Genomic DNA, 24,506 nt, shown 5'->3' with positions numbered 1-24,506 from the left:
ACGGATATCATAAAAATGAAATCCCTGGCAAGTAGTTACGTATGGTGGCCAGGGATGGATAAGGAAATAGGGGATTGGGTGGCAATGTGTGAATGCTGCCAGGAATCTGAGCCAACATCTCCTGCAGTGCCAAAACATGAATGGGAAGCACCAAGGGGACCATGGTCAAGATTACACATTGATTTTTCAGGCCCAACCAAAGGATACACATTACTAATAGTCATAGACACTTACTCCAAATGGCTAGAGGTAAACATCATGCACTCTACCATGACAGAAGCCATCATTAGACAGCTCAAGAAACTTTTTGCAACACATGGGTTGCCAGATTTAATTGTATCTGACAACGGACCACAATTCACCACAACACCATTCAAAGGATTTTTAGCACAGCATGGGATAAGGCATGCACTGACAGCACCGGGACACTCGTCGACGAACGGATGGGTGGAACGCATGGTACATTACATAAAGGAAACATTACAAAAGCTAGGGCCCAGGGACACACAGGAAAAGATAGATAAACTACTAAGCATACAGCACATAACACCCAGTGCCACAACAAATAAAAGCCCAGCAGAATTACTAATGGGGAGGAAACTAAGATCACACCTAGACAGACTGCACCCCACAAATAACCCAGAGAAACCAGCAGACTCCTCCAGTAATTGCTGCACATTTCAAACAGGGGACCCAGTATACACAAAAAACCTTACGGGGGAACCATTATGGATACTGGCAAAGGTGACCCAAATAACCAGTCCCCATTCTTACAGGGTAGACACTGTGGACGGTAGGAGCTCGAAGAGACACATAGACCAGCACAGATTGAGAAATACAAAGGGTGACACAGGCCAACCCATGGAGAAGCGGGGAGACCTCCTCACACAAACATAACAAAACCAGGGAAGGGGGGGGAGACCCCTCAAGCATAACCATAGGGGAGGGGGAGACCCCTCAAGCAAACAAAACACAACCAGGGAAGAGAGGGGAGACCCCTCAAACAGACAAAACAAAAGTACAGAGGGAGGGGAAGACCCATGAGCAAGAAAAACAACAGAACAAACCCTGACAACTACACACATCCACTACTAATGATAGCCCCAGTCGTAAAACGCAAGCACGTACCTGAGACCAGAGAAGAAGACAGATCGGGGAGACAGGAACAAGCCCAGAGGGGGAGTGGGAAAGTGGCCCCTGGCGGGAGCAGCCAAACCAACTCAACCGACCAGGAGATTCCTGGCGGGAGCAGCATTGCCGACTCAACCTTCCAGGAGGTTCCCAGAAGGACGGGAGGAACAACAGACCTGTCCGAACAGTCCAGAAGCCAACCCGCAACTGAGCTGTGCAGGACCAGTTGAAACCATAAAAGCCCCGCCTACCTACGTGATTATGTACGGTAGGCGAGGCCCCGATTGGTTGGACCGGGCCAGGTGGGGAGGGGTGTTATGTATTAACATACTTACCTACAATTGGTTGGTCCATGGCAGTGGGAAAATTGAAGAGCCGTCACTAGCCACAGCTGCGAGCAGCCCCACCGTAAAAGGGCTGCCGCGGTTTCTTGGGCGCACAGTTTTCTAGAGAGAAGATGACTGGTTACCAAGCTGGTATCCTGAGTCTCATTCCCACAATCTAACAGGCAGCCTGTAATTTAAAGGCAAACCATGGTTGTGAAGAACTTTGGAACTTGTGCTTGCTTGAAACCTGACTGTAAGCTCACAGAAAGTGCATCAAATTTCTGAAAAAAATGGCATGGAAAATCGGATACTGTAAATTTCTTTCCAGAACCTTTCCCCTGGCTGCTAGACCTTCATGGCTGAAAGTGTTTGGGAACCACTGAAGGAATCCTTTTCTCTATCAATGCCTTCTCCTTTGCATAAGAAAAATTAAAAGCACCCATCAAGTCTCCCTGATCTGATCAATTTTTAATCTTTTGACAATAACATGTGTGTTCCACCCACATATTTTGGCAAAAAGGGATATTGTAGAAAGTTAGCACCCACCCCTCTCCTAGAAGAATGAAACATTCTAGGAAATATTAAAGAGGCAGAATATGATATTTCACTGGATGAGAAAAGGAGAAATCTATTTTTAAGACAGCAGCTTCCTGCAGATCCCTGCCCCTCCCCAGCTCCAGGGTAATGGAATTAAGGCATAAAACCCAGGGACTCTCAGCATCTCTTTTCTTTGCACCCACGATTTCCAAGGCATGTGATTTTGTTGCAGGAAATTAAGAGACTCAGACCTTGGAATAAGTTGGTTTTATTTGAATAAACAGGTTCAGATTATTTTAGCCAGAGCTACTTCTGAACACATTTCTTATAGAACAGCACATGCCTATATACTTCTTCAAAAGGGGCAACAGAAATATAACTTGTCAGTCATTCATTGGTTACTGAAACACAGTTTTCCCCTTCCCGTTGCTAGGCTAGGATGGCTGGATGTCACAAACCCATCTTGCTAAACTCCCTAGCTTGTGCGGTTTTTTTTTATTAAAGTTTTTAATTACATATATTTATAATCCTTTTTTTAAGGGTTTTCACACACACAAAATAGAAGTAAAACATCTTTTTTGAAAATAGCATGGTCCCGGGATGCACTTCTTTATACAAACACAAACTCAATTTCATGCTCATTTTTGTGTTCTATTCCATATCTTATTACTAATTTGCATTTTCTATATAGTTTTTCCCCTCTTTTAACTTTCTTGATTTTATTTTGATTATCTCATCTCAATTCAAATCATTATATTTATACTTTTGTCTGTTCTGTTTCAATTTCATATTATCTTTTCTCATTAAACAAATTTTCTCCTGTAGTTATGTATGACACCTTTATATCTTTTAATTTTATCCATTCAACTCTTATTTAAACTTCAATATAGACCTTGAGGTTATAACATTCAATATAATACATAACTTCCAATCGAATTCTGCTTGGTACATTCTTATAATACACAACATATTCTTTAAAAAAAAGGATTATAATTATATGTAATTAAAACCCTCATTCCATTCCAATTCAGTTCTATCATTAATATTCATTAAAGTCTTAACATCTTTAACATTTCTTTTCAATTAAATATACTTCCTTAAAGACACATATAATATCCATAATTAAGTTTTCCCTTATTTCTCTTCATGTTTTATAAATCATTACTCATTTTGTTACATTTATTTATTGACAAACATTCCACTAAATTATGATAACTATTTTATCAGACATTTTAATCATACAGTTTCATATTTTCTGAAATTATTTCTATTTCTAATATAACAATACTATCTTATGTACCTTTGCAGAATCTCTTTTTCAATTAGATTTTCACCCATTATCTCTAAATAGGCCCTTTTTCTCTATATTTTGTTTCTGTCCTTTATAACTTCTTTTCCTTTCTTTCTTCCCTTTCTTCTTCTCCCTCCCCTTTTTACCCCCTTGTCTCTCTACCTCTGTTTCTCTCTTCTGTATTCCCCTTTTCTGTTGCTTTCCAGTATTATACTTATTTTTCGAATTATTTTTATTTTCTTTGGTTGTTTTTTTAAGTCTTAAATTCTCCATTCTCTTTCCCCCCTTTCCTTTTTTCCCCCACCTAAGATTACTTGTTCATTAAAGATGGCTTCTTCTTTGTCCCAATCTTCTTGTTCTGCAGGCATTTCTAGTTGTTTCTCATAGTTCCAAATCTCCATTTCTAAGAACTGAAATACAAAGCCAAAAGAACCTCTCCCTTCTTGTGCATCTTCTTTGTACTTTTTAAGTTCCATTTTCAGTTCTTCTAAGAGTGGGGCCATTTTAAACACTTTTAAACAACTACCTGATTGATTTCAGTCATTCAAATGCAGTAATCAAGAATCCAGAGATCACCAAGTAATCCAAATACTCCCAAGCTGTTTCTTCTTATTTCTTTTTTCACTTTCTCTTCCCGGGGTTTTACTGTTTTGTTGCGATGTTTCAGTTAAGATGTATCTTTTGGAAGTCTTGTTGAGATTTTGCTGTAAGTTCTTTTTAATTCCAGGCAGTCTCCTCCCTTCCAGGTCCTGCCCTTTTATTCTTTTTCTCTCCTTTCCTGTTTTCAAAAGCTTTTAATTATCCAGAAATCTTTATTATCCCTTTGACTTTTTATTTTCAGCACTAAATGCCTATTAATGTCAAAATGGATTTTTTCCAATTTCTTGATTAAGTCTCTTAGCTGTCAGTATAGGAAAAGGAGAAAAAAACACGAATCCTTTCCCTTTTCTCTCTCCTTCGCTGCTTAAAAATCTTCTTTGGGAACAGTGTTTTTTTTGAATAGTTTAAATTCCAGGGCACCTTATTTGTTGCTTTTGCTGTTTGACCCGGTCAACCAAAACTTTCTCTTCTTATCTTCCTCCTGCACATTCTTTTCCAGTTGAGTAGTTCTTTGTGGTGACCATTTCTGACCACCGCTGCTACAACTGCCTTCGGGAACTGCCTTCCTGCTTATGAAAAAGAAAAATTTTAATGTCCAGAAATCTTTATTATCCCTTTGGCATTTTGTTTTATTTTCAGCTTAATTGCCTATTGATGTCAAAGCAGATTTTTCCAATTTCTTATTTAAGTCTCTTAGTTGTCAGTATAGGGAAGGAGAGAGAGAAGAAGAAAAAACCCAAACCTTTCCCTTTTTACTTTCCTTCGCTGCTTCGGACTCTTCTTTGGGAGCGATGTTATTTTTTGTAAGTTTAAGTTCCAAGGTACCTTAGTTGTTGCTTTTACAATTTAACCCAGTCAGCCAAAACTTTCACTTCTTATCTTCCTCCTGCACGTTCTTTTCCGGTCGAGTTCTTCTTTGTGGTGACCATTTCTGACCACCGCTGCTACAACTGCCTTCGGGAAAGGGAGTAATGGCCAGCTGAGGAGGAGAGATGCGGCTCTCCTCAACCCTGCAGGCAGTCTCCCCTCTCCTTCACTACCTCTACAGGGTGGCTTAGCCCCGAAACCAGTTGGCTCGGGGTGCTCCAGCGGCGAGCACGGATCAAAACCGCGCAGAGTCGCGGTTTCGGTCCGTCGCTGAAGAAGCTCAAACCAGAAGCCAGCCCTAGCTTTCGGTTTTGTTACAAGCGAGACAAGGTTTCTTGGCAAATATGACTTTGTGACCGATAGATGATCCTTGTGGTTTGGCTTTTCACACTTCCTTGTTCTTTTTCTTGCTAATATCACATATTTCACTATCTATAAAACTTGTATCATTATTTCTCTAAAATTAATATATTTTTATGTCCTGCCTTAATTCTGTTCATCAGTAAACTTTCTTTCCAAGCGACTTCCATGAATCCAGTGTCTTTTTCCCACTTGGAACTGAACCCAGAAGGATATTTCTTCCAACAGTCACAAGTGTGAAAAAATAATCACTTTTTCAGTGCCATTTTAACTTCAGTGAACCCTTGCTAGTCGAGGAATACCTATATCCTAAAACATTCTTTCCCTCAGTCAGATCATTTATATACCAATTTCTATTAGGAGTCCTGCAAACTTTCCAGGAACAAAACTGAGAAAGTATTGGCTTGCATTTTAGTTGAATTTTTGGAAAACTCTTTAAGGGAACTCAGTTCTTTGCCTAAACTCTGAAACCATTTCCGCTGCCTTCTGCCCTTAACTGAATTGAAAACACAAATTATTATACATGGAGAGAACGGAGAAGAACAAGGGAGTGTTCACTCTACTAATCAGAATAAGCCGGGGCGGGGCAACGGCCTCTTCTCGCACAGCTTTTCCTCCCATATTCACGCTTTACAACTTGGCTTTCTTTCCCCACCATTAGGAACTATGGGGTGGAGTTAATTTTTGGAATGACGCTTGCGCAGAACGTGCTTTTTCAAACCGAGCTGTAAGGAATAGTTGAAGCGCTGAAGCCGTCCGTAAAGGCAAAAAGAAGGTGGGTTCGAGGTTGTTAACAGGCGGCCAATCGGCGGGTGAGTGCACGGATGAGGGAACGAGCGTATTGCAAACTGCGGAAAACAAATTGTTCTTACATGGCGAAAAAGGGGTTCCCAGGAAGAGGACTTTGTTTTGGAGCGGCCGTAAGAAAGTTTTAGGAAGATTTGGATTAGCAGCGCTGAGCCAAGGGACAGAATATCAACTTGATTTCTCGAGTTTGGAGATCCTTGGTGAGCCTTGGACTCGCTTGCGATCCCATGTCCGATATGCAAGCCCCGCCCGGCTGCCTGCCAATTTTAACTCGAGGTCCGGGGATTCTTGATATTGAAGAAGGTCCTGTGCTGCTTGTCAAAAGCACCTCGTGCTGATACTCTGTATGAAGCTGGTCCTGATATTGCTATGAGCGGTTCTTTGCAGTAGCGGTAATCTGGTTGTGAAAATACACTTTCAGCCCTCTTTTCGGAATAAGTCCAATGTTAGGAAGCCAAGGCACATGAAACTACGGTTTGAGGATTTGGAAAAGCGTTCGGGACAGGCAGTGCACGCTAATATATCTAGTTGTAAATTATTCTTAATACAAAGATAAAGTTTAAAGCAGACGCAGCGAAATTTAGGGGAACGTCGTATCCGTTCTCTAGTTGAGAGAGCCGCGAACTTCAATCATCCCAATGAAGTGATGTTAAAAAAATAACTTCCCTCAATTTCTCTGCTCTTCTCGGCGTTAATCGCTCACTTTGTTGCAATCTGATTCTTTCGAGTTAAGCAGGAAACTCGCTCCATTATGTCATCTAGTTTCTTCACGCAGCTTCCGCGTTGTTTCGTGATGATGGGAATAGCAGTCCAATGTTGTAAATGTACTGTTACACACAGTCCAACTGGAAAATATTCTGCTGGGAAAAACTGTTTCACGTTTAGTTTTTATCTATTATAATGTTTGCTACATTTCATACATGGTGGTAGCGTTGTTATTGTTCTTCGTGGCGTTTGTTAACAACAGGCTGCAACTTTTGCTGGCTACATCCAATACTTCACATTTTAATTTTCAGATTTGTTACTGTGTTGGTGTAGTCAGTGGCAGCAGTTCCTACAAGCTATGATTTATTTATGTCGGTAACCATGTACATTCTGTACTTTGAATCAAAGGGCATGTGTGTCCTTGCTTGTTTCTTTTTAAAATTCCAGAAATATGTTAAAAGTTGCTTAAGCATTTGTGTTTTGTAGTGTGAAATAGGACTAAAATACACGGGCAATGTATAAGAGACAATATCCCTGTATACATCAAACTCATATATATTTGAGGGAGGTATATATCTTGTAATGCATTTTTAAGAAGTTTTCTGCATTTTGAGCATTTAAGCCAGTTCAATCATTTAGAAGTATTTTTAAAAAATATTTTTAAAAGATTTTTAAAATAGGTATTACATTTCAGTTGCAAAAAATAGTGGTTTTACACAAATTCCTAGAAATAATTGGGAAATCTAGTCAGTTCCACATTATGAGAAACTGGCTATTATAAATCAAAGTTAAACGTACTCTCAGTATTTATACTTTATTCTCTTCACATATTCTCATTATATACAATTTATGTACACTGAAACTTATTGAATGACTTTGAACTAATCACTCTCGAAGAGAATGTGCCATGACGAGATCCAACTTTCAATACCTGTAACTTAATGCCATCTTTACACAAACAGCATGGTGGTACTGATCTTATTTTGGAAATTTCATTGATTAAAACATCTAGCTTTAGAATTGGCACAACAAATTAAAAGAGTAAAACAAAACTTTTTTGAAAATACCAATAAACCAGGAAGATGGTTAGCGTATAAATTGAAAAAGAAGAAAGAGAAGAAACTAATAAGTAAACTACAAGATGAGAGAGGAACTTTACAATCCCAAAATGAGTCCAAAAAGAAAATAATTCAGGAGTTCTATGGGAAATTTTATGATCAAGAAAAAATTGCAGTGGGAAAGATAAAGCAATATCTAGAGAAGGCTAAACTACCAAAAACATATGAAAATGTGAGAGCAATGCTAAATGAAAAAATAACAGTGATGGAATTAACAGAGGCAATAAATAGACAAAAGACTAATAAAACATCAGGGCCAGATAGACTACTCGCAGAAGTGTACAAATACCTTTAGGATATATTGAATTTGTCAATGCTAGAGATTTATAATGAAGTATTATTGGAAGGTAAGATGCCAAACACATGGATAGATGCAAATATTCATACTGAAAGAAGCTCAGACTTAACACAGATAAAGAATTATAGGCCTATATCACTATTGAACGCAGATTATAAAATATTTGCATCAATAATAGCAGAAAGACTAAAAAGATTCTTCAATGAATTTATCTCAGACAAAAACGAATTTTTACACAAAAGACAAATTAAGAAAAATGTAAGAGTTATCTTACATATGTTGCAATATTATGAAATGCTCTCTGATAAACAAATGGCATTGATTTTTTTAGATGCACAGAAAGCAATTGATAATGTAAATTGGCAATTCATGTTACAACATAGTGCATGGAGTATGGTGAAAAGTTTATGAACATGATTAAGACCATATACTTCAAACAAATGGCAAAAGTGATAGTAAATGGGGACTTGATGGCAAACTTTTAACATTCAAAAAGGCACAAGACAAGGATGTCCGCTGTCCCCATTATTATTTACATTAACATTGGAAGCATTAAATAGACATATTAGACAGGATCCAGAAATAAAAGGCTTGAAAATAAAAAGAGAAAAATACAAACTACAAGCATTTGCAGATGTCTTGGTATTTATTTTAGAAGAACCATTGGAATCTGGCCCTAAGTTAATGGGAAAAAAATGAGGGGTATAGAGAAGTAGCAGGGTTGAGAATAAATAAAGAAAAAAAATGAAAATATTAGCTAAAAACCTTACAGATAAACAGAAAAATGAACTGACAAAGAAAATAGGTCTTCAGGTAGTTAAAAGAGTAAAATATTTGGGAATTTATTTAACAGCAAGGTGTGCAACTATTAAAGAAGATATAAGGTTAATACAAACAAATTAAACTTGACCTGGAGAATTGGAAAAATTTGCAATTGTCAATGATAGGAAGAATAGCAACTATAAAAATGAATATCTTGCCAAAGCTACTGTTTCTGTTTCAAACGATTCCTATAAAGCAAGAGAAAAAAATTCTTTGATGAATTAAATGCAATAATTTTGAAATATGTTTGGAAAGGGAAAAAAGCAAGAATAAGACTGAAAATGTTACAAGACTCAAAGAAGAATGGGGGCTTTGGACTGCCAGATTGGGGCCTTTATTACCAGGCCTTTGCACTAACATGGGTGAAAGAATGGATAAATCTGAGAAATAGAAGTTTGTTACTGCTGGAGGAACATGACTTCCAAGTGGATTGGCATACCATACCTCTTGTGGTATGGAAAAAATAAAATACATAAGTACTTTCAAAGACATTATGTAAGGAACGGCTGTACTCTTAATATGGGAAAAAGTTAAAGCAAAAAATTTATATGAAAATTCCAGTCTGGCTTTCCACAATGGAAGCACTTACATACCCAAATGTTATAAATTTGGAAAAAAATTGTAATGTATAAAGATATTTTAAATGAGAAAGTAGAACTTAAAACTAAACAGGAACTACAAAATGAAGGTGTGGACCACCTTCTGGTGGCCACATTTGCAAATACAATCAACATATGTGAAAGATGCTAAAATATATGGTTTTTAGAAAGAACCAACAGCACTTGATCAGATACTATTAGGAACAGATGAAAAATTAATAAAGAAAATATATAGTTAATTATTAAGCCTGAAAATGGAAGATGAACAAGTGAAAGAATGATAGTATGGGCAAAAAACTTTGAATATATAATAGAATTAGACAAATGGCAAAAACACTGGGATAGAAATTATAAATTGACAATGGCAACTACATACAAAGAAAACTTATATAAAATGTTTTACAGGTGGCATGTGCCACCGGCAAGACTAGCAAAGATGTTTAAAAACATGTTCACCAAATGTTGGAAATGTAACTACACACCAAGCTCTTATTACCTACCATATGTAGTGGACATGTTCAAAGGAAAAAAAAATGGACGAAAATACATACTTCGTTAGAGAAAATGATAAAACAACATATAGACTTAAAATCAGAAATAGTTGCGTTAGGTATACTGCCAGAAAAAAATATAATAAAGGGAAGGTATATTTAATAGTACATGTTTTGATGACAGTGAGAATTATAATTGCACAATATTGGAAAAATGAGGAAATCCCTGCAGAGAAAATACTAGACTGCAGAAATGGATAGGTTAACATAAAGGACAAGAAGACACAGAATACTTTCTAATTTGGAATTTGTTTTACCATTGGTTAGATAATAAAGTTAGAAATTGGAAGAATATTGTTATACATAATTATTATATATTAGTAAAGAATTATATATAGGTATACAGCCTTGTTGGACTCCTTTCCCAATTTTGAACCAATCAATGATTCCGTGTCCAGTTCTCATTGTTGCTTCTTGACCCGCATATAGGTTTCTCAAGAGACAAATAAGATGGTCTGGTATTCCCATCTCTAAGAACTTGCCACAATTTGTTGTGATCCACACAATCAAAGGCTTTAGCATAGTCAATGAAACAGAACTAGATGTTTTTCTGGAACTCCCAAGCTTTCTCCATGATCCAGCATATGTTGGCAATTTGATCTCTAGTTCCTCTGCCTTTTCGAAATCCTGCCTGTACTTCTGATAGTTCTCTATCCACATACTGCTGGAGTCTAGCTTGTACGATTTTAAGCATAACTTTACCAGCATGTGAAATGAGTGCAATTGTGTGATAGTTTGAACATTCTTTGGCATTGCCTTTCTTTGGAATTGGAATGTAAACTGTGGCCACTGTTGAGTTTTCTAAATTTGCTGGCAGATTAAGTGTAGCACTTTTACTGCATCGTCTTTTAAGATTTTGAATAGCTCATCTGGAATGCTGTCACCTCCACTAGCTTTGTTGTTGCTCAGATTTCCTAAGGCTCATTTCACTTCACATTCTAGGATGTCTGGCTCGAAGTCAGTGACCATCCCGTCATGTTTATCAATTCCTGGCAAACAGATGGGGAAGAAATGGAGGTAGTGACAGATTTTATTTTACTGGGCTCCAAGATCACCACAGATGGGGACTACACCCAAGAAATTAAAAGACGCTTCTGGAGAGGAAAGCTATGGCAAATCTAGACAGCATATTAAAAAGCAGAGACATTATCCTGCCAACAAAAGTGCATATAATCAAGGTGATTGTTGTCCCCAATTCGGGTCTGAACCTGGTGCCAATAATGGACACCAGACACAAAGTGCAGGTTTTCTGATTGCTTTTTATTGGAGTACTCCAAGGAAAAGGGCTCCTGGTCAAAATGCCGAGAGCCAAGAACAAAGGATTGATTAAGTTTTATACATTTTCACTAAAGGAGAAGGTGAGACAAAGTGAGATAATAAGAAATACTATCTAATAAACATTTAGTAATAATTCTACAATTTGTTCTATTGGTTTCTAGCTGTCCCTATTCTCAAGTCTTGGCTAATGAATGCCCTAGTAGTTATCTAATATGCATTTGATTTGCTGCAGGCCATCTCTATTCCTAACTTTTAGCTGAGGTCTGCAAGTTGTCTAACTCATATGACTTTTATCAGCTTTCTAATTAGCCAGGAGTTACAAGATTTACACATGATATTTCCTATGGATTCTTTGTTCTTGTCAGACAGACTCCACAATTACAGGCTTCCTGATTTACTTTCATGTGTGTGTATGACCTTGCTTTATTTTAGCAGACAGCCCATCACTATGGTTTTCCCAGTTGCAATGTATGGCTGTGGAGGTTGGACTATAAGAAAGCCTGAGCACCAAAGAATTGAGGCCTTTGAACTATGATGCTGAAGAAGACTCCTGCAAGTCCCTTGGACTGCAAGGCGATCAAACTGGTCAGTCCTAGAGGAGATCAACTAACTGCTTTTTAGAAGGCCAAATCCTGAAGATGAAACTCAAATACTTTGGCCACCTAATGAGAAGGAAGGACTCACTGGAGAAGCCTAATGCTGGGAAAGATTGAGGGCAATAGAAGAACGGGACGACAGAGAATGAGGTGGCTGGATGGAGTCACTGAAGCAGTAGGCATGAGCCTAAATGGACTCCAGAAGATGGTAGAAGACAGAAAGTCCTGGAGGAATGTTGTCCATGGGATCACAATGGGTCAGACACAACTTCGCAGCTAAGAACAACAACAAAAGAATGTTATTACTATTATCACTATTTGTAAATTGATTCAGACAATAAATGCTTAGTAAGCACTTAAAGAAAAATGTATAAATAATTTTTTTAAAAAATCTAGCTTAATTTTTGGACTCTAGTGAACAGTTTTGGACTACCCAAAAACTTGTACACTTATGCTACTTTGATCTTGATAAAGATACACCTAAGCATGAAATTTGGATTTTTTCCTACATAGGCAAATATGGCTGTGATTGCTTTTGGTATCAGTAGATCAAACTGTTTTTAAAAAGGAAAAAGATATGGGGGAAATGCTTCTTTTTAATCTTACAGGTGTGAACTCAATACAATAAGGTTTCAATTAAGATAGTTTCTTTACATTTATTTTCATTGTATTACTAATCTCTGGCTGAACTAGTCCATCAAAACATTGAATTTATGTTAGGAAATGGCAAATGTGATTTATATTTCCTCTTTCCTTCTCTTCTTCAGCTATCATTCTCAGTTGTTGAGAAATATCAGTAGCCCCGGACTTCCAGTTTGAAGTTTGAAGGGCTTGGGTGACAGACAGAAATCCGCGATCGTGCGCGGTTTCTGTCTGGGCTCGCCGCTGGAGTGCCCCGAGCTGGCTGGTTTTGGGGCTAAGCCACCCTGTAGAGGTAGTGAAGGAGAGGGGAGACTGCCTGCAGGGTTGAGGAGAGCCGCATCTCTCCTCCTCAGCTGGCCATTACTCCCTTTCCCGAAGGCAGTTGTAGCAGCGGTGGTCAGAAATGGTCACCACAAAGAAGAACTCGACCGGAAAAGAACGTGCAGGAGGAAGATAAGAAGTGAAAGTTTTGGCTGACTGGGTTAAATTGTAAAAGCAACAACTAAGGTACCTTGGAACTTAAACTTACAAAAAATAACATCGCTCCCAAAGAAGAGTCCGAAGCAGCGAAGGAAAGTGAAAAGGGAAAGGTTTGGGTTTTTTCTTCTTCTCTCTCTCCTTCCCTATACTGACAACTAAGAGACTTAAATAAGAAATTGGAAAAATCTGCTTTGACATCAATAGGCAATTAAGCTGAAAATAAAACAAAATGCCAAAGGGATAATAAAGATTTCTGGACATTAAAATTTTTCTTTTTCATAAGCAGGAAGGGAGAGAAAAAGAATAAGGGCAGGATCTGGAAGAGGGAGGAGACTGCCTGGAATTAAAAAGAACCTACAGTAAAACTTCAACAAGACTTCTAAAAGATAAATTTTAACTGAAACTTTGCAACTAAATAGTAATCCCAGGAAGAGAAAGTGAAAAAAAGAGCAAAAAAGAAACAGCTTGCGTGTATTTGGATTATTTGATGATCTTTGGATTCTTGGTTATATTTGAATGACTAAAATCAATCGGGTGGTTGTTTAAAAATTTATACAATGGAATCACTTCTGGATGAATTGAAAATGGAACTTAAAAAGTACAAAGAAGATGCACAAGACAGGAAGGGTTCTTTTGGCTTCGTTTTTCAATTCTTAGAAATGGAGATTTGGAACTATGAGAAACAACTAGAAATGCCTGCAGAACAAGAAGATTGGGACAAAGAAGAAGCCATCTTTAATGAACAAGTAATCTTAGGTGGGGGAAAAAAGGAAAGGGGGGAAAGAGAATGGAGAATTTAAGACTTAAAAAAACAACCAAAGAAAATAAAAATAATTCGAAAAATAAGTATAATACTGGAAAGCAACAGAAAAGGGGAATACAGAAGAGAGAAACAGAGGTAGAGAGACAAGGGGGTAAAAAGGGGAGAGAGAAGAAGAGAGGGAAGAAGGAAAGGAAAAGAAGTTACAAAGGACTGGAGCAAGATATAGAGAAACAGGACCTATTTAGAGATAATGGGTGAAAATCTAACTGAAAAAGGGATTCTGTAAAGGTACATAAGATTGTATTGTTATATTAGTAATAGAAATAACGTTAGAAAATTGGAAACAACATATGATTAAAATGAGGGATAAAATAGTGTAGTGAAATGTTTGTGAATAAAATAAGTGAAATAAAATAAATGAGAAAATTGAATTAGGAAGGAATGGGAACATTTTAATTAGTTAATGTTTTATAAAGTATAAGTGAAGGGGGGGGAATTAACTATGGAAAGCTTATAATTGTTCCCATAGAAGTATGATATTTAATTGAAAAGTAATGTTAAAGATGTTAAGACTTTAATGAATATTAATATTAATGATAGAATTGAATTGGAATGGAATGTTGTTTTAATTATATACATTTATATTTTTTCTTTTTTTAAGAATACAGTGTGTATTTTAAGAATGTACCAAGCAGAATCCGAATGGAAGTTATGTATTATATTGAATGTTACAACTTTAGGGAAAAGATATAAAGGTGTCATACTCCAGTCAGTAACTACAGGAGAAATTTTGTTTAATGAGAAAAGATAATAGATAATTGAAACAGGACAGATAAAAAATATAAATACAAAGATTTGAATTGAGATGAGATAATTAAAATAAAATTGAGAAAATTGAAAGAGGGGAGAAGCTATGCAGAAAATGTAAAACAGTAATAAGATATGGAATAGAATATAAAAATGAGCATGAACCTGAATTTGTGTCTGTACGAAGAAATGTAACCCGGGATTACACTACTTTCAAAAAAGATGTTTTATTTGTATTTTTTTTCTCTTTGTGAACTCAAATAAAATTTACAAAAAAAAGAAAGAAATATCAATAGCCCCTTCAATATCAAGGGCAAATTTTAGGTTGTCTTTTGCCAGAAACTTCAAAGAGTGGGTTATTATATATTTTTCTGAACCCTCTCCAATTGTTGAGAATTGTAGCTTCATCTGCGTTTGAAAAAAAAAAGTTTGTAGGTAGCAACTGGGGAGAAGCAGGGCAGATGGGTAAAACCTGGCTCCTCCCTTTGTTTTACAAATTGACTCTTCCCAGTTAGGAGTTATAATTTGAGACACAGCACTTCTTTTGCTGAAGAGAAAAGGAGGAGGAATTTGCCCCTTCCTGGCTTAATACAAAGACAAAGGAACCCTGGCAAATTTTATAGCCTTTGAAAGCCAGAGCTTTATTTGGAAAGTCTCTTGTGTAAAAGAGGAAGGGGGGATTCTTGCCCCTCCCTGCAATTCAAACTGAGGCACAGAGCTTAGCATTCTACATTCACTCCTGGCTTCAACATTACTTTGCTTTATCACAAATCCAAATTAACAGTCTTTATACTTCAAATTTTAAATCATCTTTTTACTTTTGAATCCTCGTTTGGCATCAGGAATTCAAATTAAGCAATCCTTTTACCTTTCTTAGGCTTCAGGAATACAAAAACTTAGGCTAATAATTTTTTAATCAATTTTATATTTATTTATATCAACTTAGCCCCTGAGTATTTCACCTTTTTCTTGACCTTAAAACCTGACTTCTAGAAGACCCATTAGAAACAGCATCAAAATTGATAGAAAAGATAGAGACATATGGAAAGGTGGCTGGTTTGAAAATAAATAAAGATAAGGCAAAGATCTTGACAAAGAATATGCTATCGTCAAAAGGAAGAACTGGCAGACCTATTGAAAATCCAGGTTATGAATAAGATCAAATATTTGGGGATACACTTGACAGCAAGATGCAGTACACTAAAAGAGAATAATTATATCAAACTTAAGCAGCAGATAGCACTAGATTTGGCGAAATGGGAAAATTTACAACTGTCATTAATAGGGAGAATATCAACAATCAAGATGAATATATTACCCAGAATTTTATATTTCTTTCAAACAATTCCAATTAGGCTTGGAAAAGATTACTTTGAAGATTTAAATAAAATTGTGTTGAAATATATATGGCAAGGTAAGAAAGCGAGAATAAAGTTAAAACTTTTGCAAGATGCTAGAATAAGAGGAGGATTTGGTCTGCCTAATTGGGAGTTGTAATACCAAGCTACAAATCTGATGTGGGTTAAGGAATGGATAACATTAAGAAATACTAGATTGTTGACATTAGAAGGACATGATCTGTTGTTGGGGTGGCATGCTTTTCTATGGTATAAAGGGACTAAAGCACAGTGGTATTTTAGAAGACATATATGGGAGTCTCTGTGGTTAAACTGGGAGAAGACTAAAAGGCAATGTTATTTGAAAATTCCAGTCTGGTTATCGACTGTTGAAGCATTTTCTTATCCTATAATATATAAAAAGGAACAAACAGATATGGTGAAATATTGAATGAAAAGTGTGAACTTAAATCTATACAAAACTTAGAGAAACAAGGTATAAAGATGAATTGGTTTTCATATGCACAAATACATTCAAGGTATGATAAGGACTCTAAAACAGAAGGTTTTGTGATAAACTGACTGACTTAGATAAGATTTTGACAGGTACTGATGAAAAGGTGTTTAAAAAATTGTATGGATATTTGTTAGAAATTAAACTAGAAGAAGAAAAAGTCAAAGAAAATATGATTGCTTGGGGGAAGAATTTTGGATATGGGATTGATCTAGAGAAATGGCAAAAATTGTGTTCTCAAAATTATAAAATGACAATGTCAACAGCATATAAAGAAAATTTGTATAAGATGTTTTACAGGTGGCATTTCCCCAGACAAGAATAGCAAGAATGTTCAAGAATAAATCTGAAAAATGTTGGAAATGTCATCAGACACCTGGCTCATATTACCATATGTGGTGGACTTGTGAGGATGCTAGAAAATATTGGACTAAAATCCACATGTGGTTGGAAAAAATGACAAAAAAGCATACAGATTTGAAACCAGAGATATTTTTATTGGGAATTTTACCTGAAATATGTAGTAAAGACTTGAAATACCTGATTGTAAATGTATTAATAGCGGCTAGGATTGTATTTGCTAAAAATTGGAAAAATGAGAAAATACCATCACATGAGGAAAGCATTAAGAAAATATTGGAATGTGCTGAAATGAGTAGATTGACATTTGAAATCAGAGAACAAGATCATAAACAATTTTATAAAATTTGGGATCTATTCTATCAGTGGTTAGACAATAAAATATAGTAATGAATTATGTAGATTCTTAGAAAATATTATATAAAGATGTATTCTTTTCTTATTATATCTACAAAATGATTCTAGGATAGATTTGAAATGATAATATGAACTGTCATAAAACAAATTAAGTAAAATATGATTATTTCATAAAACATGAATGAATAAAAATATAGTCAAATGATTGATTAATAATATTAATCTATTTAATACTAGATTGAAAATACAAGAATATATACAGTGTAATTGTAATTGAAGACTATGAAATGGAAGCACAAAACAATTTGTAAACCAACCGGCACACTGTATGTATATATATGGAAGATGGCTTGATGTTTTTATGTTTTGTTTGATTATGTTTGTTTTTAAAAACCAATAAAAAAATTTTTTTTAAAGCAGTGGGAGACCCCTGGGGCGTACACTCGCCCCAGTGGGTCTGAGTCTACCTTATTTAATGTGGACAAGGACTTTTTGGACATTATGGAAGTGCCAAAGGTAGATGGCCCAGTGGTAGCCCTAACTTCCTCATCTGTCATCCCACCTGATGCGGAGGACGTTTTAAAGGCAGAGGACCGGAAGGAGGAGATGGCACTCTGGAGAGCTCATCAAGCCGATGCTTGGGCCATCAGAGCATCGATGACCGTGTCTTTTTTTTACTCGTGCCTCTTTGTGGTGGCTGAGGCAGCTCCAGGGCAGAATCCCACCTGAGGATCTCAGGGTGCATCAGGACCTGAAGAAGATTATAGCTGCAGCTCAATTGACTGTTGATGCCACCCTCACGTCACCCAAATTTTCTTCCAGAGCATGGCCTCTTCCATAACAGCACGTAGGTTTCTCTGGCTAAGAAATTGGCATATGGATGTCAGAACCAAATGGAAGCTGGCATCAGCTCCCTTCAAGGGAGAGAGACTTTGGGGAGGCCCTGGATCCCTTTTTGATGGAAACCGGAGACAAGTGAAAGATCCTGCCCTCCCAGGGGAGGTGCTTTGATTACAGGTCTCCTCCCTACTACAGGAAGCCCTCCTTTAAACAGGGAGAAGCTGGGGCAGGCTTTCCCCGTCAAAGTAGGCCCTTCTTCCAAAGATCCTCATCTCAGGCCAATAGACAAGCCTTTGCCGCCAGAGGGCATCTCCAGGGACCCCTCAAAGAGGGATCACATGGAATCAGAGATCCACCATCTGCTGGACATTCAGGCCATTCAGCTGGTTCTGGTAGACCAGGAGAGACAGGGTTTCTATTCAGTGTTGTTTGTGATTCCAAAGGCCTCGGGGGGTGGGGGGTGGCGAGCAATCCTCAACCTGAAAGGGCTCAACAGACATCTAATCTACCGAAGGTTCAAGATTCACTCCCTCCACTCCATTCTAGAGGGACTGCGGGAGGGAGATTTTTTGGCCTCAGTAGACTTGACGGAGGTCTACCTCCATGTGCCCATACACCCCAACCACCGTCAGTTCCTGAAGTTTTGCTATGGCAGCCACCATTTTCAATACAGGGCTCTCCCATTCGGCCTGTCATCAGCCCCACAGACTTTTACCAAGCTCCTGGCAGCATCCTTACCCATAAGGATCCATTGCTATATGGATGACATCCTGATAGCATCCTCTTCCTGACCCCAGGCAGAGGAGGATCTGATGTCGACAATCAGGATTATTCAAGAGCATGGGTTCTCGATAAACCTGGGCAAATGCCACCTAGTACCATTGACTCAGCTCTTGCATTTGGGTGCTATCATAGACACCTTGGCCGGGCAGGTTTTTCTCTCACAGGAGCATCGAGACAGTATCAGGGAAGTCACGTCGCTGATCCTGTCTTCCAAAAAGGCGCCTATCATCTTGCTGTTTCAACTTCTCGGCAGAATGATATCATGCATCAGGATTGTCCCATGGACCCGCTTCCATTCCTGAACCCTTCAGTGGTTCCTGCTCCCCTACCGGAGGGCATGCAGGGGCAACTCACCAAGGAGGGTTCGCGTCCCCTTGCCAGTTCTTCGTTCTCTCCATTGGTGGCAGTCCCAAGCCATAGATCAGGGATGCTTGTACAGGGAGCCCCAGAGGATTACCATCACAACTGACACCAGTCTGTATGGTTGGGGAACCCACTTGGGAGTCCAGGTCATCCGTCCTTATTCCATCGTTCACAAGAGTTGATTTTGCTGAACTTCTGTTCAAAGCCTACCCATGCACTGGAGAGAAAATGGCACACCTTGGACATTAGGAGGGCCCTCCATATTTACATTAAAAGAACCTCTTCTCTTAGGAGGACGGAAGCCCTGTTCATTTCCTTTCAGCTGTCAACTTTGGGTTGCAGGGTGGCACCTTTCACAGTAAGTCGCTGGCTCAGACCTGCATTGCAAAGGCATATGAGTTACAGAGCCTTCCTGTACCCAGGAGAATCTCACTGCACACTCAACCAGAAGTGCAGCGACCACCAAAGCCTGGGCAACGTAGGCATTGATTCTGGATATTTCAGCTGCAACCTGGTCATCGGTGACACCATTCATAAGACATTACAAAATTGATTCCTATGCCTCAGCAGAGGCATCCTTTGGAAGACGAGTCCTGCAGGGTGTTCATGTAGAGGTGGGGACTTCCGACCAATCTAGATCCCACCCATAGGACAGCCATTAGCCAGTTTTGGTATGTCCCATCCTGGATTAAATCCCTTTGGCTCAGTGGAGAAGGGGCATTGGTCCTACCTGAATGCTTCTTCTTAGGGAACCGAAGGGAGAATCCAGTCCCATCCTGTATTCTGTCAGGTTGGAGTAGGAAGGAAATGTCCCTCTTTTTTTGTGGTATCAACTGAGCTATCAGTTTGAGGATGAGGAGCAGCTGAATTCACTTCAGCGTTGTTCAGAACTAGGGACCGTTACCAGGGAGTGTGTCCTCAGTTTTTCAACTCAGTCTGCAGAGCTAAGAGACTAGCTGGATTCTCCCTTCGGCTCCTCAAGAAGAAGCGTTTAGGTAGGACCAATGCCCTATTTCTAAACTTCTCTCTTGATAGTTATTCCCATTATTTTCTCATGCTTTGTATGTGTATTCAAAACTTCCAACACCAAGTAAAGGAGACAAAGGGTATCCTTGTCTCATATCCTTTTGAAATTCAAATGAGTTAGTTAAATCACCATAAATAAAAAAATTTGCTTTCTGTGAACTGTAAACAAATTTGATTCCTTGAATAAAGTTCTCTCCAAAGTCAATTTCTTCCCATACTTTAAACATAAAAGCCCAATTTAAATTGTCAAATACCTTCTCTGCATCTAAACACAATAAAGCTGCCTGTTTCTCATTATGGTTTTGTAAATATTCAGCAATATTCAATACAATCCTCATATCTCTTAGCTGTCTTTTTGGCAGGAAGCCAGATTGGTCTTCATGTATATATCCTGGTAAAATCTTATTTAGTCTTCCTGCAAAACTGCAGCAGAGTTTATAGTCCTTATTTAATACTGAAATTGGTTTGTAATTCTTTGTCTTTACAATGTGCTGACCCTCCTTTGGTGACAACATAATATTATTCCCAAATGTTGGAAAATGATGTCAGCCAACAAAAACTTGGGTCAGTGAAAACAAAGAAATTTTATTTAAAACTTAAAAGAAAAAGGCAGTTTGCAAAGCCCAGTGGGGTCTCTCAGCCTGAAATTTAGCTAAGAAAACCACACTTTTAAATTCCAACAACATTACATTATATACAGTTCGTGGAGGCACTGGACTTTTCCCCTTCAACTGAAAAAGAATGAATTTCTGAAAGCTAAGCACTTCAAAAGGAATTCTTTATTAAAAGGAAGTGATGCCAGGACTAGTCAAAGCAGAATCTAAGATGCTTCCAGGGATACAGTAATAGATAAAGGGAGTTAGAACCCCTCCCCTTATTCTGATGTGGATTTAGTTAAACAAAAAACCAACATGTTAATTCCGCCCTCCCCTTTTCTGTGAATGTATCTTAAAAGAGGTTCCCAGGGAGTATCTTCCAGAGCTGGAATTTTTATGGTCTCTTCTCCTCTTGCTATCTCTTCAACAGATGACAAGTTTCGACACATATGGCTCCAGTCCTCCAGTTGTATATCATGTGCAAGTTATACAGATTCAATATAAGATTTAATATATTCAGGTTACATCAAAAAGGATTACTTGTACCAACTCCCCCCCCCCTTCTTCTTCCATTGAAGAATGGCAGATACACGGATCTGACATACTGCCCTCCTCAAAAATTTGAGAAAGCCACCTGGAAGACATAAAACATGTTACATTTACAGCTTAGGATGGTTTGTGAGGGTTTTTCAGGTGTTACTTCCATAGTAATGTGGGTGCTTTTACATGTCGTTTGGCTACCCACTCATTTTGTGAGGAAGGAAGTGTTTCCAAGCTACTAAATATTGTGTGGATCCACAGTGAGTGCGCGAATCAAGGATATCTTTAATTTCAAAATGTCCCCCGTGTACCATAATGGGAGTTGGAGGTGTTGGAAGGGAGGGGGGTCTAAGGTTTGAAGTAATTTCTGGTTTGAATAGGCTACAGTGAAATACTGTGTTTTGGAAACTAGAAGCTCTACAGTAACAGGATTAATAATTCTGGAGATGGAAAATGGTCCAATGAATTTAGGTCCCAGTTTCTTAGAAGGTTGCAACCATTTTAGGAATTTTGTGGACAAATATACGCGGTCCCCAACTTTGAATGGTTTAGGATCACAACGTTTTTGTCCACTTGAGCTTTAAAAGCTGCTCTAGCATCTTGTAAGGCTAGTCTGACCACTGGCCAAGTGGCTTGCAAATTATTAATCCATTCCTTAAGGGAGGGGATTTCAGGTTCCTTGGTGGGTAGTTTTGGCATGGGGTTGAATTCTTGGCCTGTGGCTACCTGGAATGGAGTGAAACCAGTGCTGCTGTGGACCGAGTTGTTGTATGCTACCTCTGCAAAAGGAAGTTCAGTCCAATTGTCCTGTTGGTAATTAATAAAGCATCTTAAATATTCTAATACACTGTTCGATCTTTCAGCCCCTCCACTAGTGATTGGATAACGACAACTCCTGGGTGGAGCCTAATAGGTTTAAAAATGCCTACCAAAATGTGGATGTGAATTGTATACCCCAATCTGAGATAATCCTTTGGGGAGCTCCATGAAGGCAATAAATGAAGGCTGTAAAACATCTTTGCCAAGGTCTTGGCTGTTGGGATCTTTTGGCAGGGTACAAAATGAAACTGTTTTGAAAAAATATCAGTTACAACCCAAATGACAGTATTTCCTGCACTTTCAGGGAACTGTGGTTGAACTGTCCACGTCCATTCTTTTGGATTAGAACTGCTCCAACTGGTACATTGCTAGCGTCTGCTTGGATGACAAATGGTTGTTCAGGGTCTGGGTGTTCCAGCATTGGTTCTGCTGAGAACAGTTGTTTAAGTTTTTCGAATGCTGCATTCCATCGTCCAGGTAAGGGGTTGCCTTGGTTTCTCTTATTCCTTACACAAAGGTGCTTTTTTCAAGAGGCAATTGGACTTTCTGGGTTTTTTTTTGAGTACATTTCACTTCTCATCCAAGAAGCTTTTTCAGCTCTGACTGGATGGTGGGGGATTGGAAGGATTTATATTCCTTGCAGACAGCTGGACATTTGCATTCTTTTAGCAGATCATTAAGGCTACCTGGAGGTTTATCCATGTCATCAGAGTCACCCGAGTAGTGCAAATTGGTGTGAAGCCTTCTTGGAACTGTTGAAAGGACTGTGTTGTAGATTGGAGATAGATGATGTTGTATCCCTCCCCCTCTGTTGAGAGAGGGCTGTTCAATTTTGACATAGATGGCCTCTTTAACCTCTCTTTGACATAGAGGCCATAAACTTCCAGGTAGTCTTAATGACCTGCTAAAAAAATGCAAATGTCCGGCTGTCTGCAAGGAATATAAATCCTTCCATTCCCCACCATCCAGTCAGAGCTGAAGAAGCTTCTTGGATGAGAAGTGAAACGTCTTCAAAGAAAAATCAAGAAAGTCCAGTTGACTCTTTAAAAAAGGACAACCGTACAATATTACTTTCCTTCCACATTTGAGTTATCCCCCCCCCCCCCCATATATCATTCATTGTGTCTTTTAATGGTTGAATAATTTCCTTCTCAAAGCACTTATAGTATTGGCTTGTAAAGCCATCTGGGCCTGGAGCTTTACCTGATTTAATATTTTATAATGGCTTCTGATATCTCAAAGACAGTTATTGGATCATTCATAAGTTGTCTCTGAGTTTGTGATAATTTAAGCAGCTGTTGTCTTGAAAGATATTCATCTATTTTTGACATATCTAACCTGTCTTTTATATAAGTTAGAATAAAAATTATGAAAAAATGTTTTGATAAGTTCATTGTCTGTTATTACAGACATTGCCTTCACAAATTACATTGCCTTCACAAATTTTCTCAATCATATCTTTTTCCTTTCCTTTCTTATATATGTATAAGAATATACCAAAAATAAAACAACAGACTGATAATCAAGCCAGGGGTGGGATTCAATTTTTTAACAACCAGTTCTGTGGGCATGGTTTAGGTGGTGGGTGTGGCTTGGTGGTCATGTGACTGGGTGGGCATGGTTTGGTGGTCATGTTATTGGCTGTGTATGGCCAACTCAATATCACTCGAGGCACGCATCTCTTTGCCTGGCCTCTCATGACTATGGGATGCTGCAACAGTCGTAAGTGTGAAAAGTGGTCATAAGTCACATTTTTCAGTTCCATTGAAATTTGAATGGTCACTCCACACAAGCAAAGTACCAGCAAAGGAGTGGGGGAAAATCCAGAGACATTCCTGAGACAGGAAGTCTAGTCCTGCCAAGAATGTAATAAGGGTTAATGGAGAAGCAGTTTCTGTAAGCAATACCAGAATGTTTCCTTCCTGCCTTCCTTACAGGATTAGGGCAGAAATTTCTTCTAACAACTGGTTCTCCAAACTGCTTAGAATGTTAACAACCGGTTTAATGAATAGGTGCGAATTGGTAGAATCCCACCCCTGATCAGAGCCCATGGGATGCTTTATTATATAAGGTATTGCAGTACCAGACCCCTAACCCCAAAACAACCGTTTTAGGAGAAAGGAGACACTCCCCTTCAGTAAATACAGCCTTATATAGGATTATCACATTTAACAGATTACATAATACTTCCCGTTTTCCATACATAGAAGTTATACAGTGTTTTTCATAAGAAAGTCCCATCCTCCCATGGAAATCCCCCAACTTTTCTCATTATCATCAAATTTCCAGTTTTTCACTTGAAAGATTACACAAGAGATCATTAATAATTCTATAATGTCAGGGCGACCTTCTTATGAATCTCAAACCAGGCCAAGAACATAATATTTTGCAAT

The 24,506-nt window shown here is 38.2% G+C and overlaps 1 protein-coding gene across 11 annotated transcripts in view; it reads left to right on the top strand.

The window, feature by feature from the left end:
* The first annotated feature begins 5,814 nt into the window (after nucleotides 1-5,814).
* The window catches only part of PRRG1 (proline rich and Gla domain 1), a 64,875-nt gene continuing 46,183 nt past the window's right edge, over nucleotides 5,815-24,506 (top strand). For 4 of the 11 annotated variants that reach the window (XM_087937790.1, XM_087937785.1, XM_087937788.1 and 1 more), the window contains exon 1: nucleotides 5,815-5,924. Coding sequence is in view for 1 of the 11 variants with exons in the window: in XM_087937780.1 (XP_087793906.1) it covers nucleotides 11,122-11,190 (69 nt within the window). In the remaining 10 variants the exon portion in view is untranslated. Of the gene's footprint in view, nucleotides 5,925-10,954; nucleotides 11,191-22,417; nucleotides 22,591-24,506 lie in introns of all 11 variants that reach the window. The other 7 variants (XM_087937786.1, XM_087937789.1, XM_087937784.1 and 4 more) reach the window with 4 other exon arrangements.

The sequence above is a fragment of the Pseudonaja textilis genome, chromosome 7 (assembly GCF_049901715.1).
Source record: "Pseudonaja textilis isolate UNSWEBS1 chromosome 7, rPseTex1.2, whole genome shotgun sequence".
Lineage (NCBI taxonomy): Eukaryota > Metazoa > Chordata > Lepidosauria > Squamata > Elapidae > Pseudonaja > Pseudonaja textilis.
The sequence above is the reverse complement of the archived record's forward strand: the minus strand, read 5'-3'. Positions and strand labels throughout refer to the sequence as shown.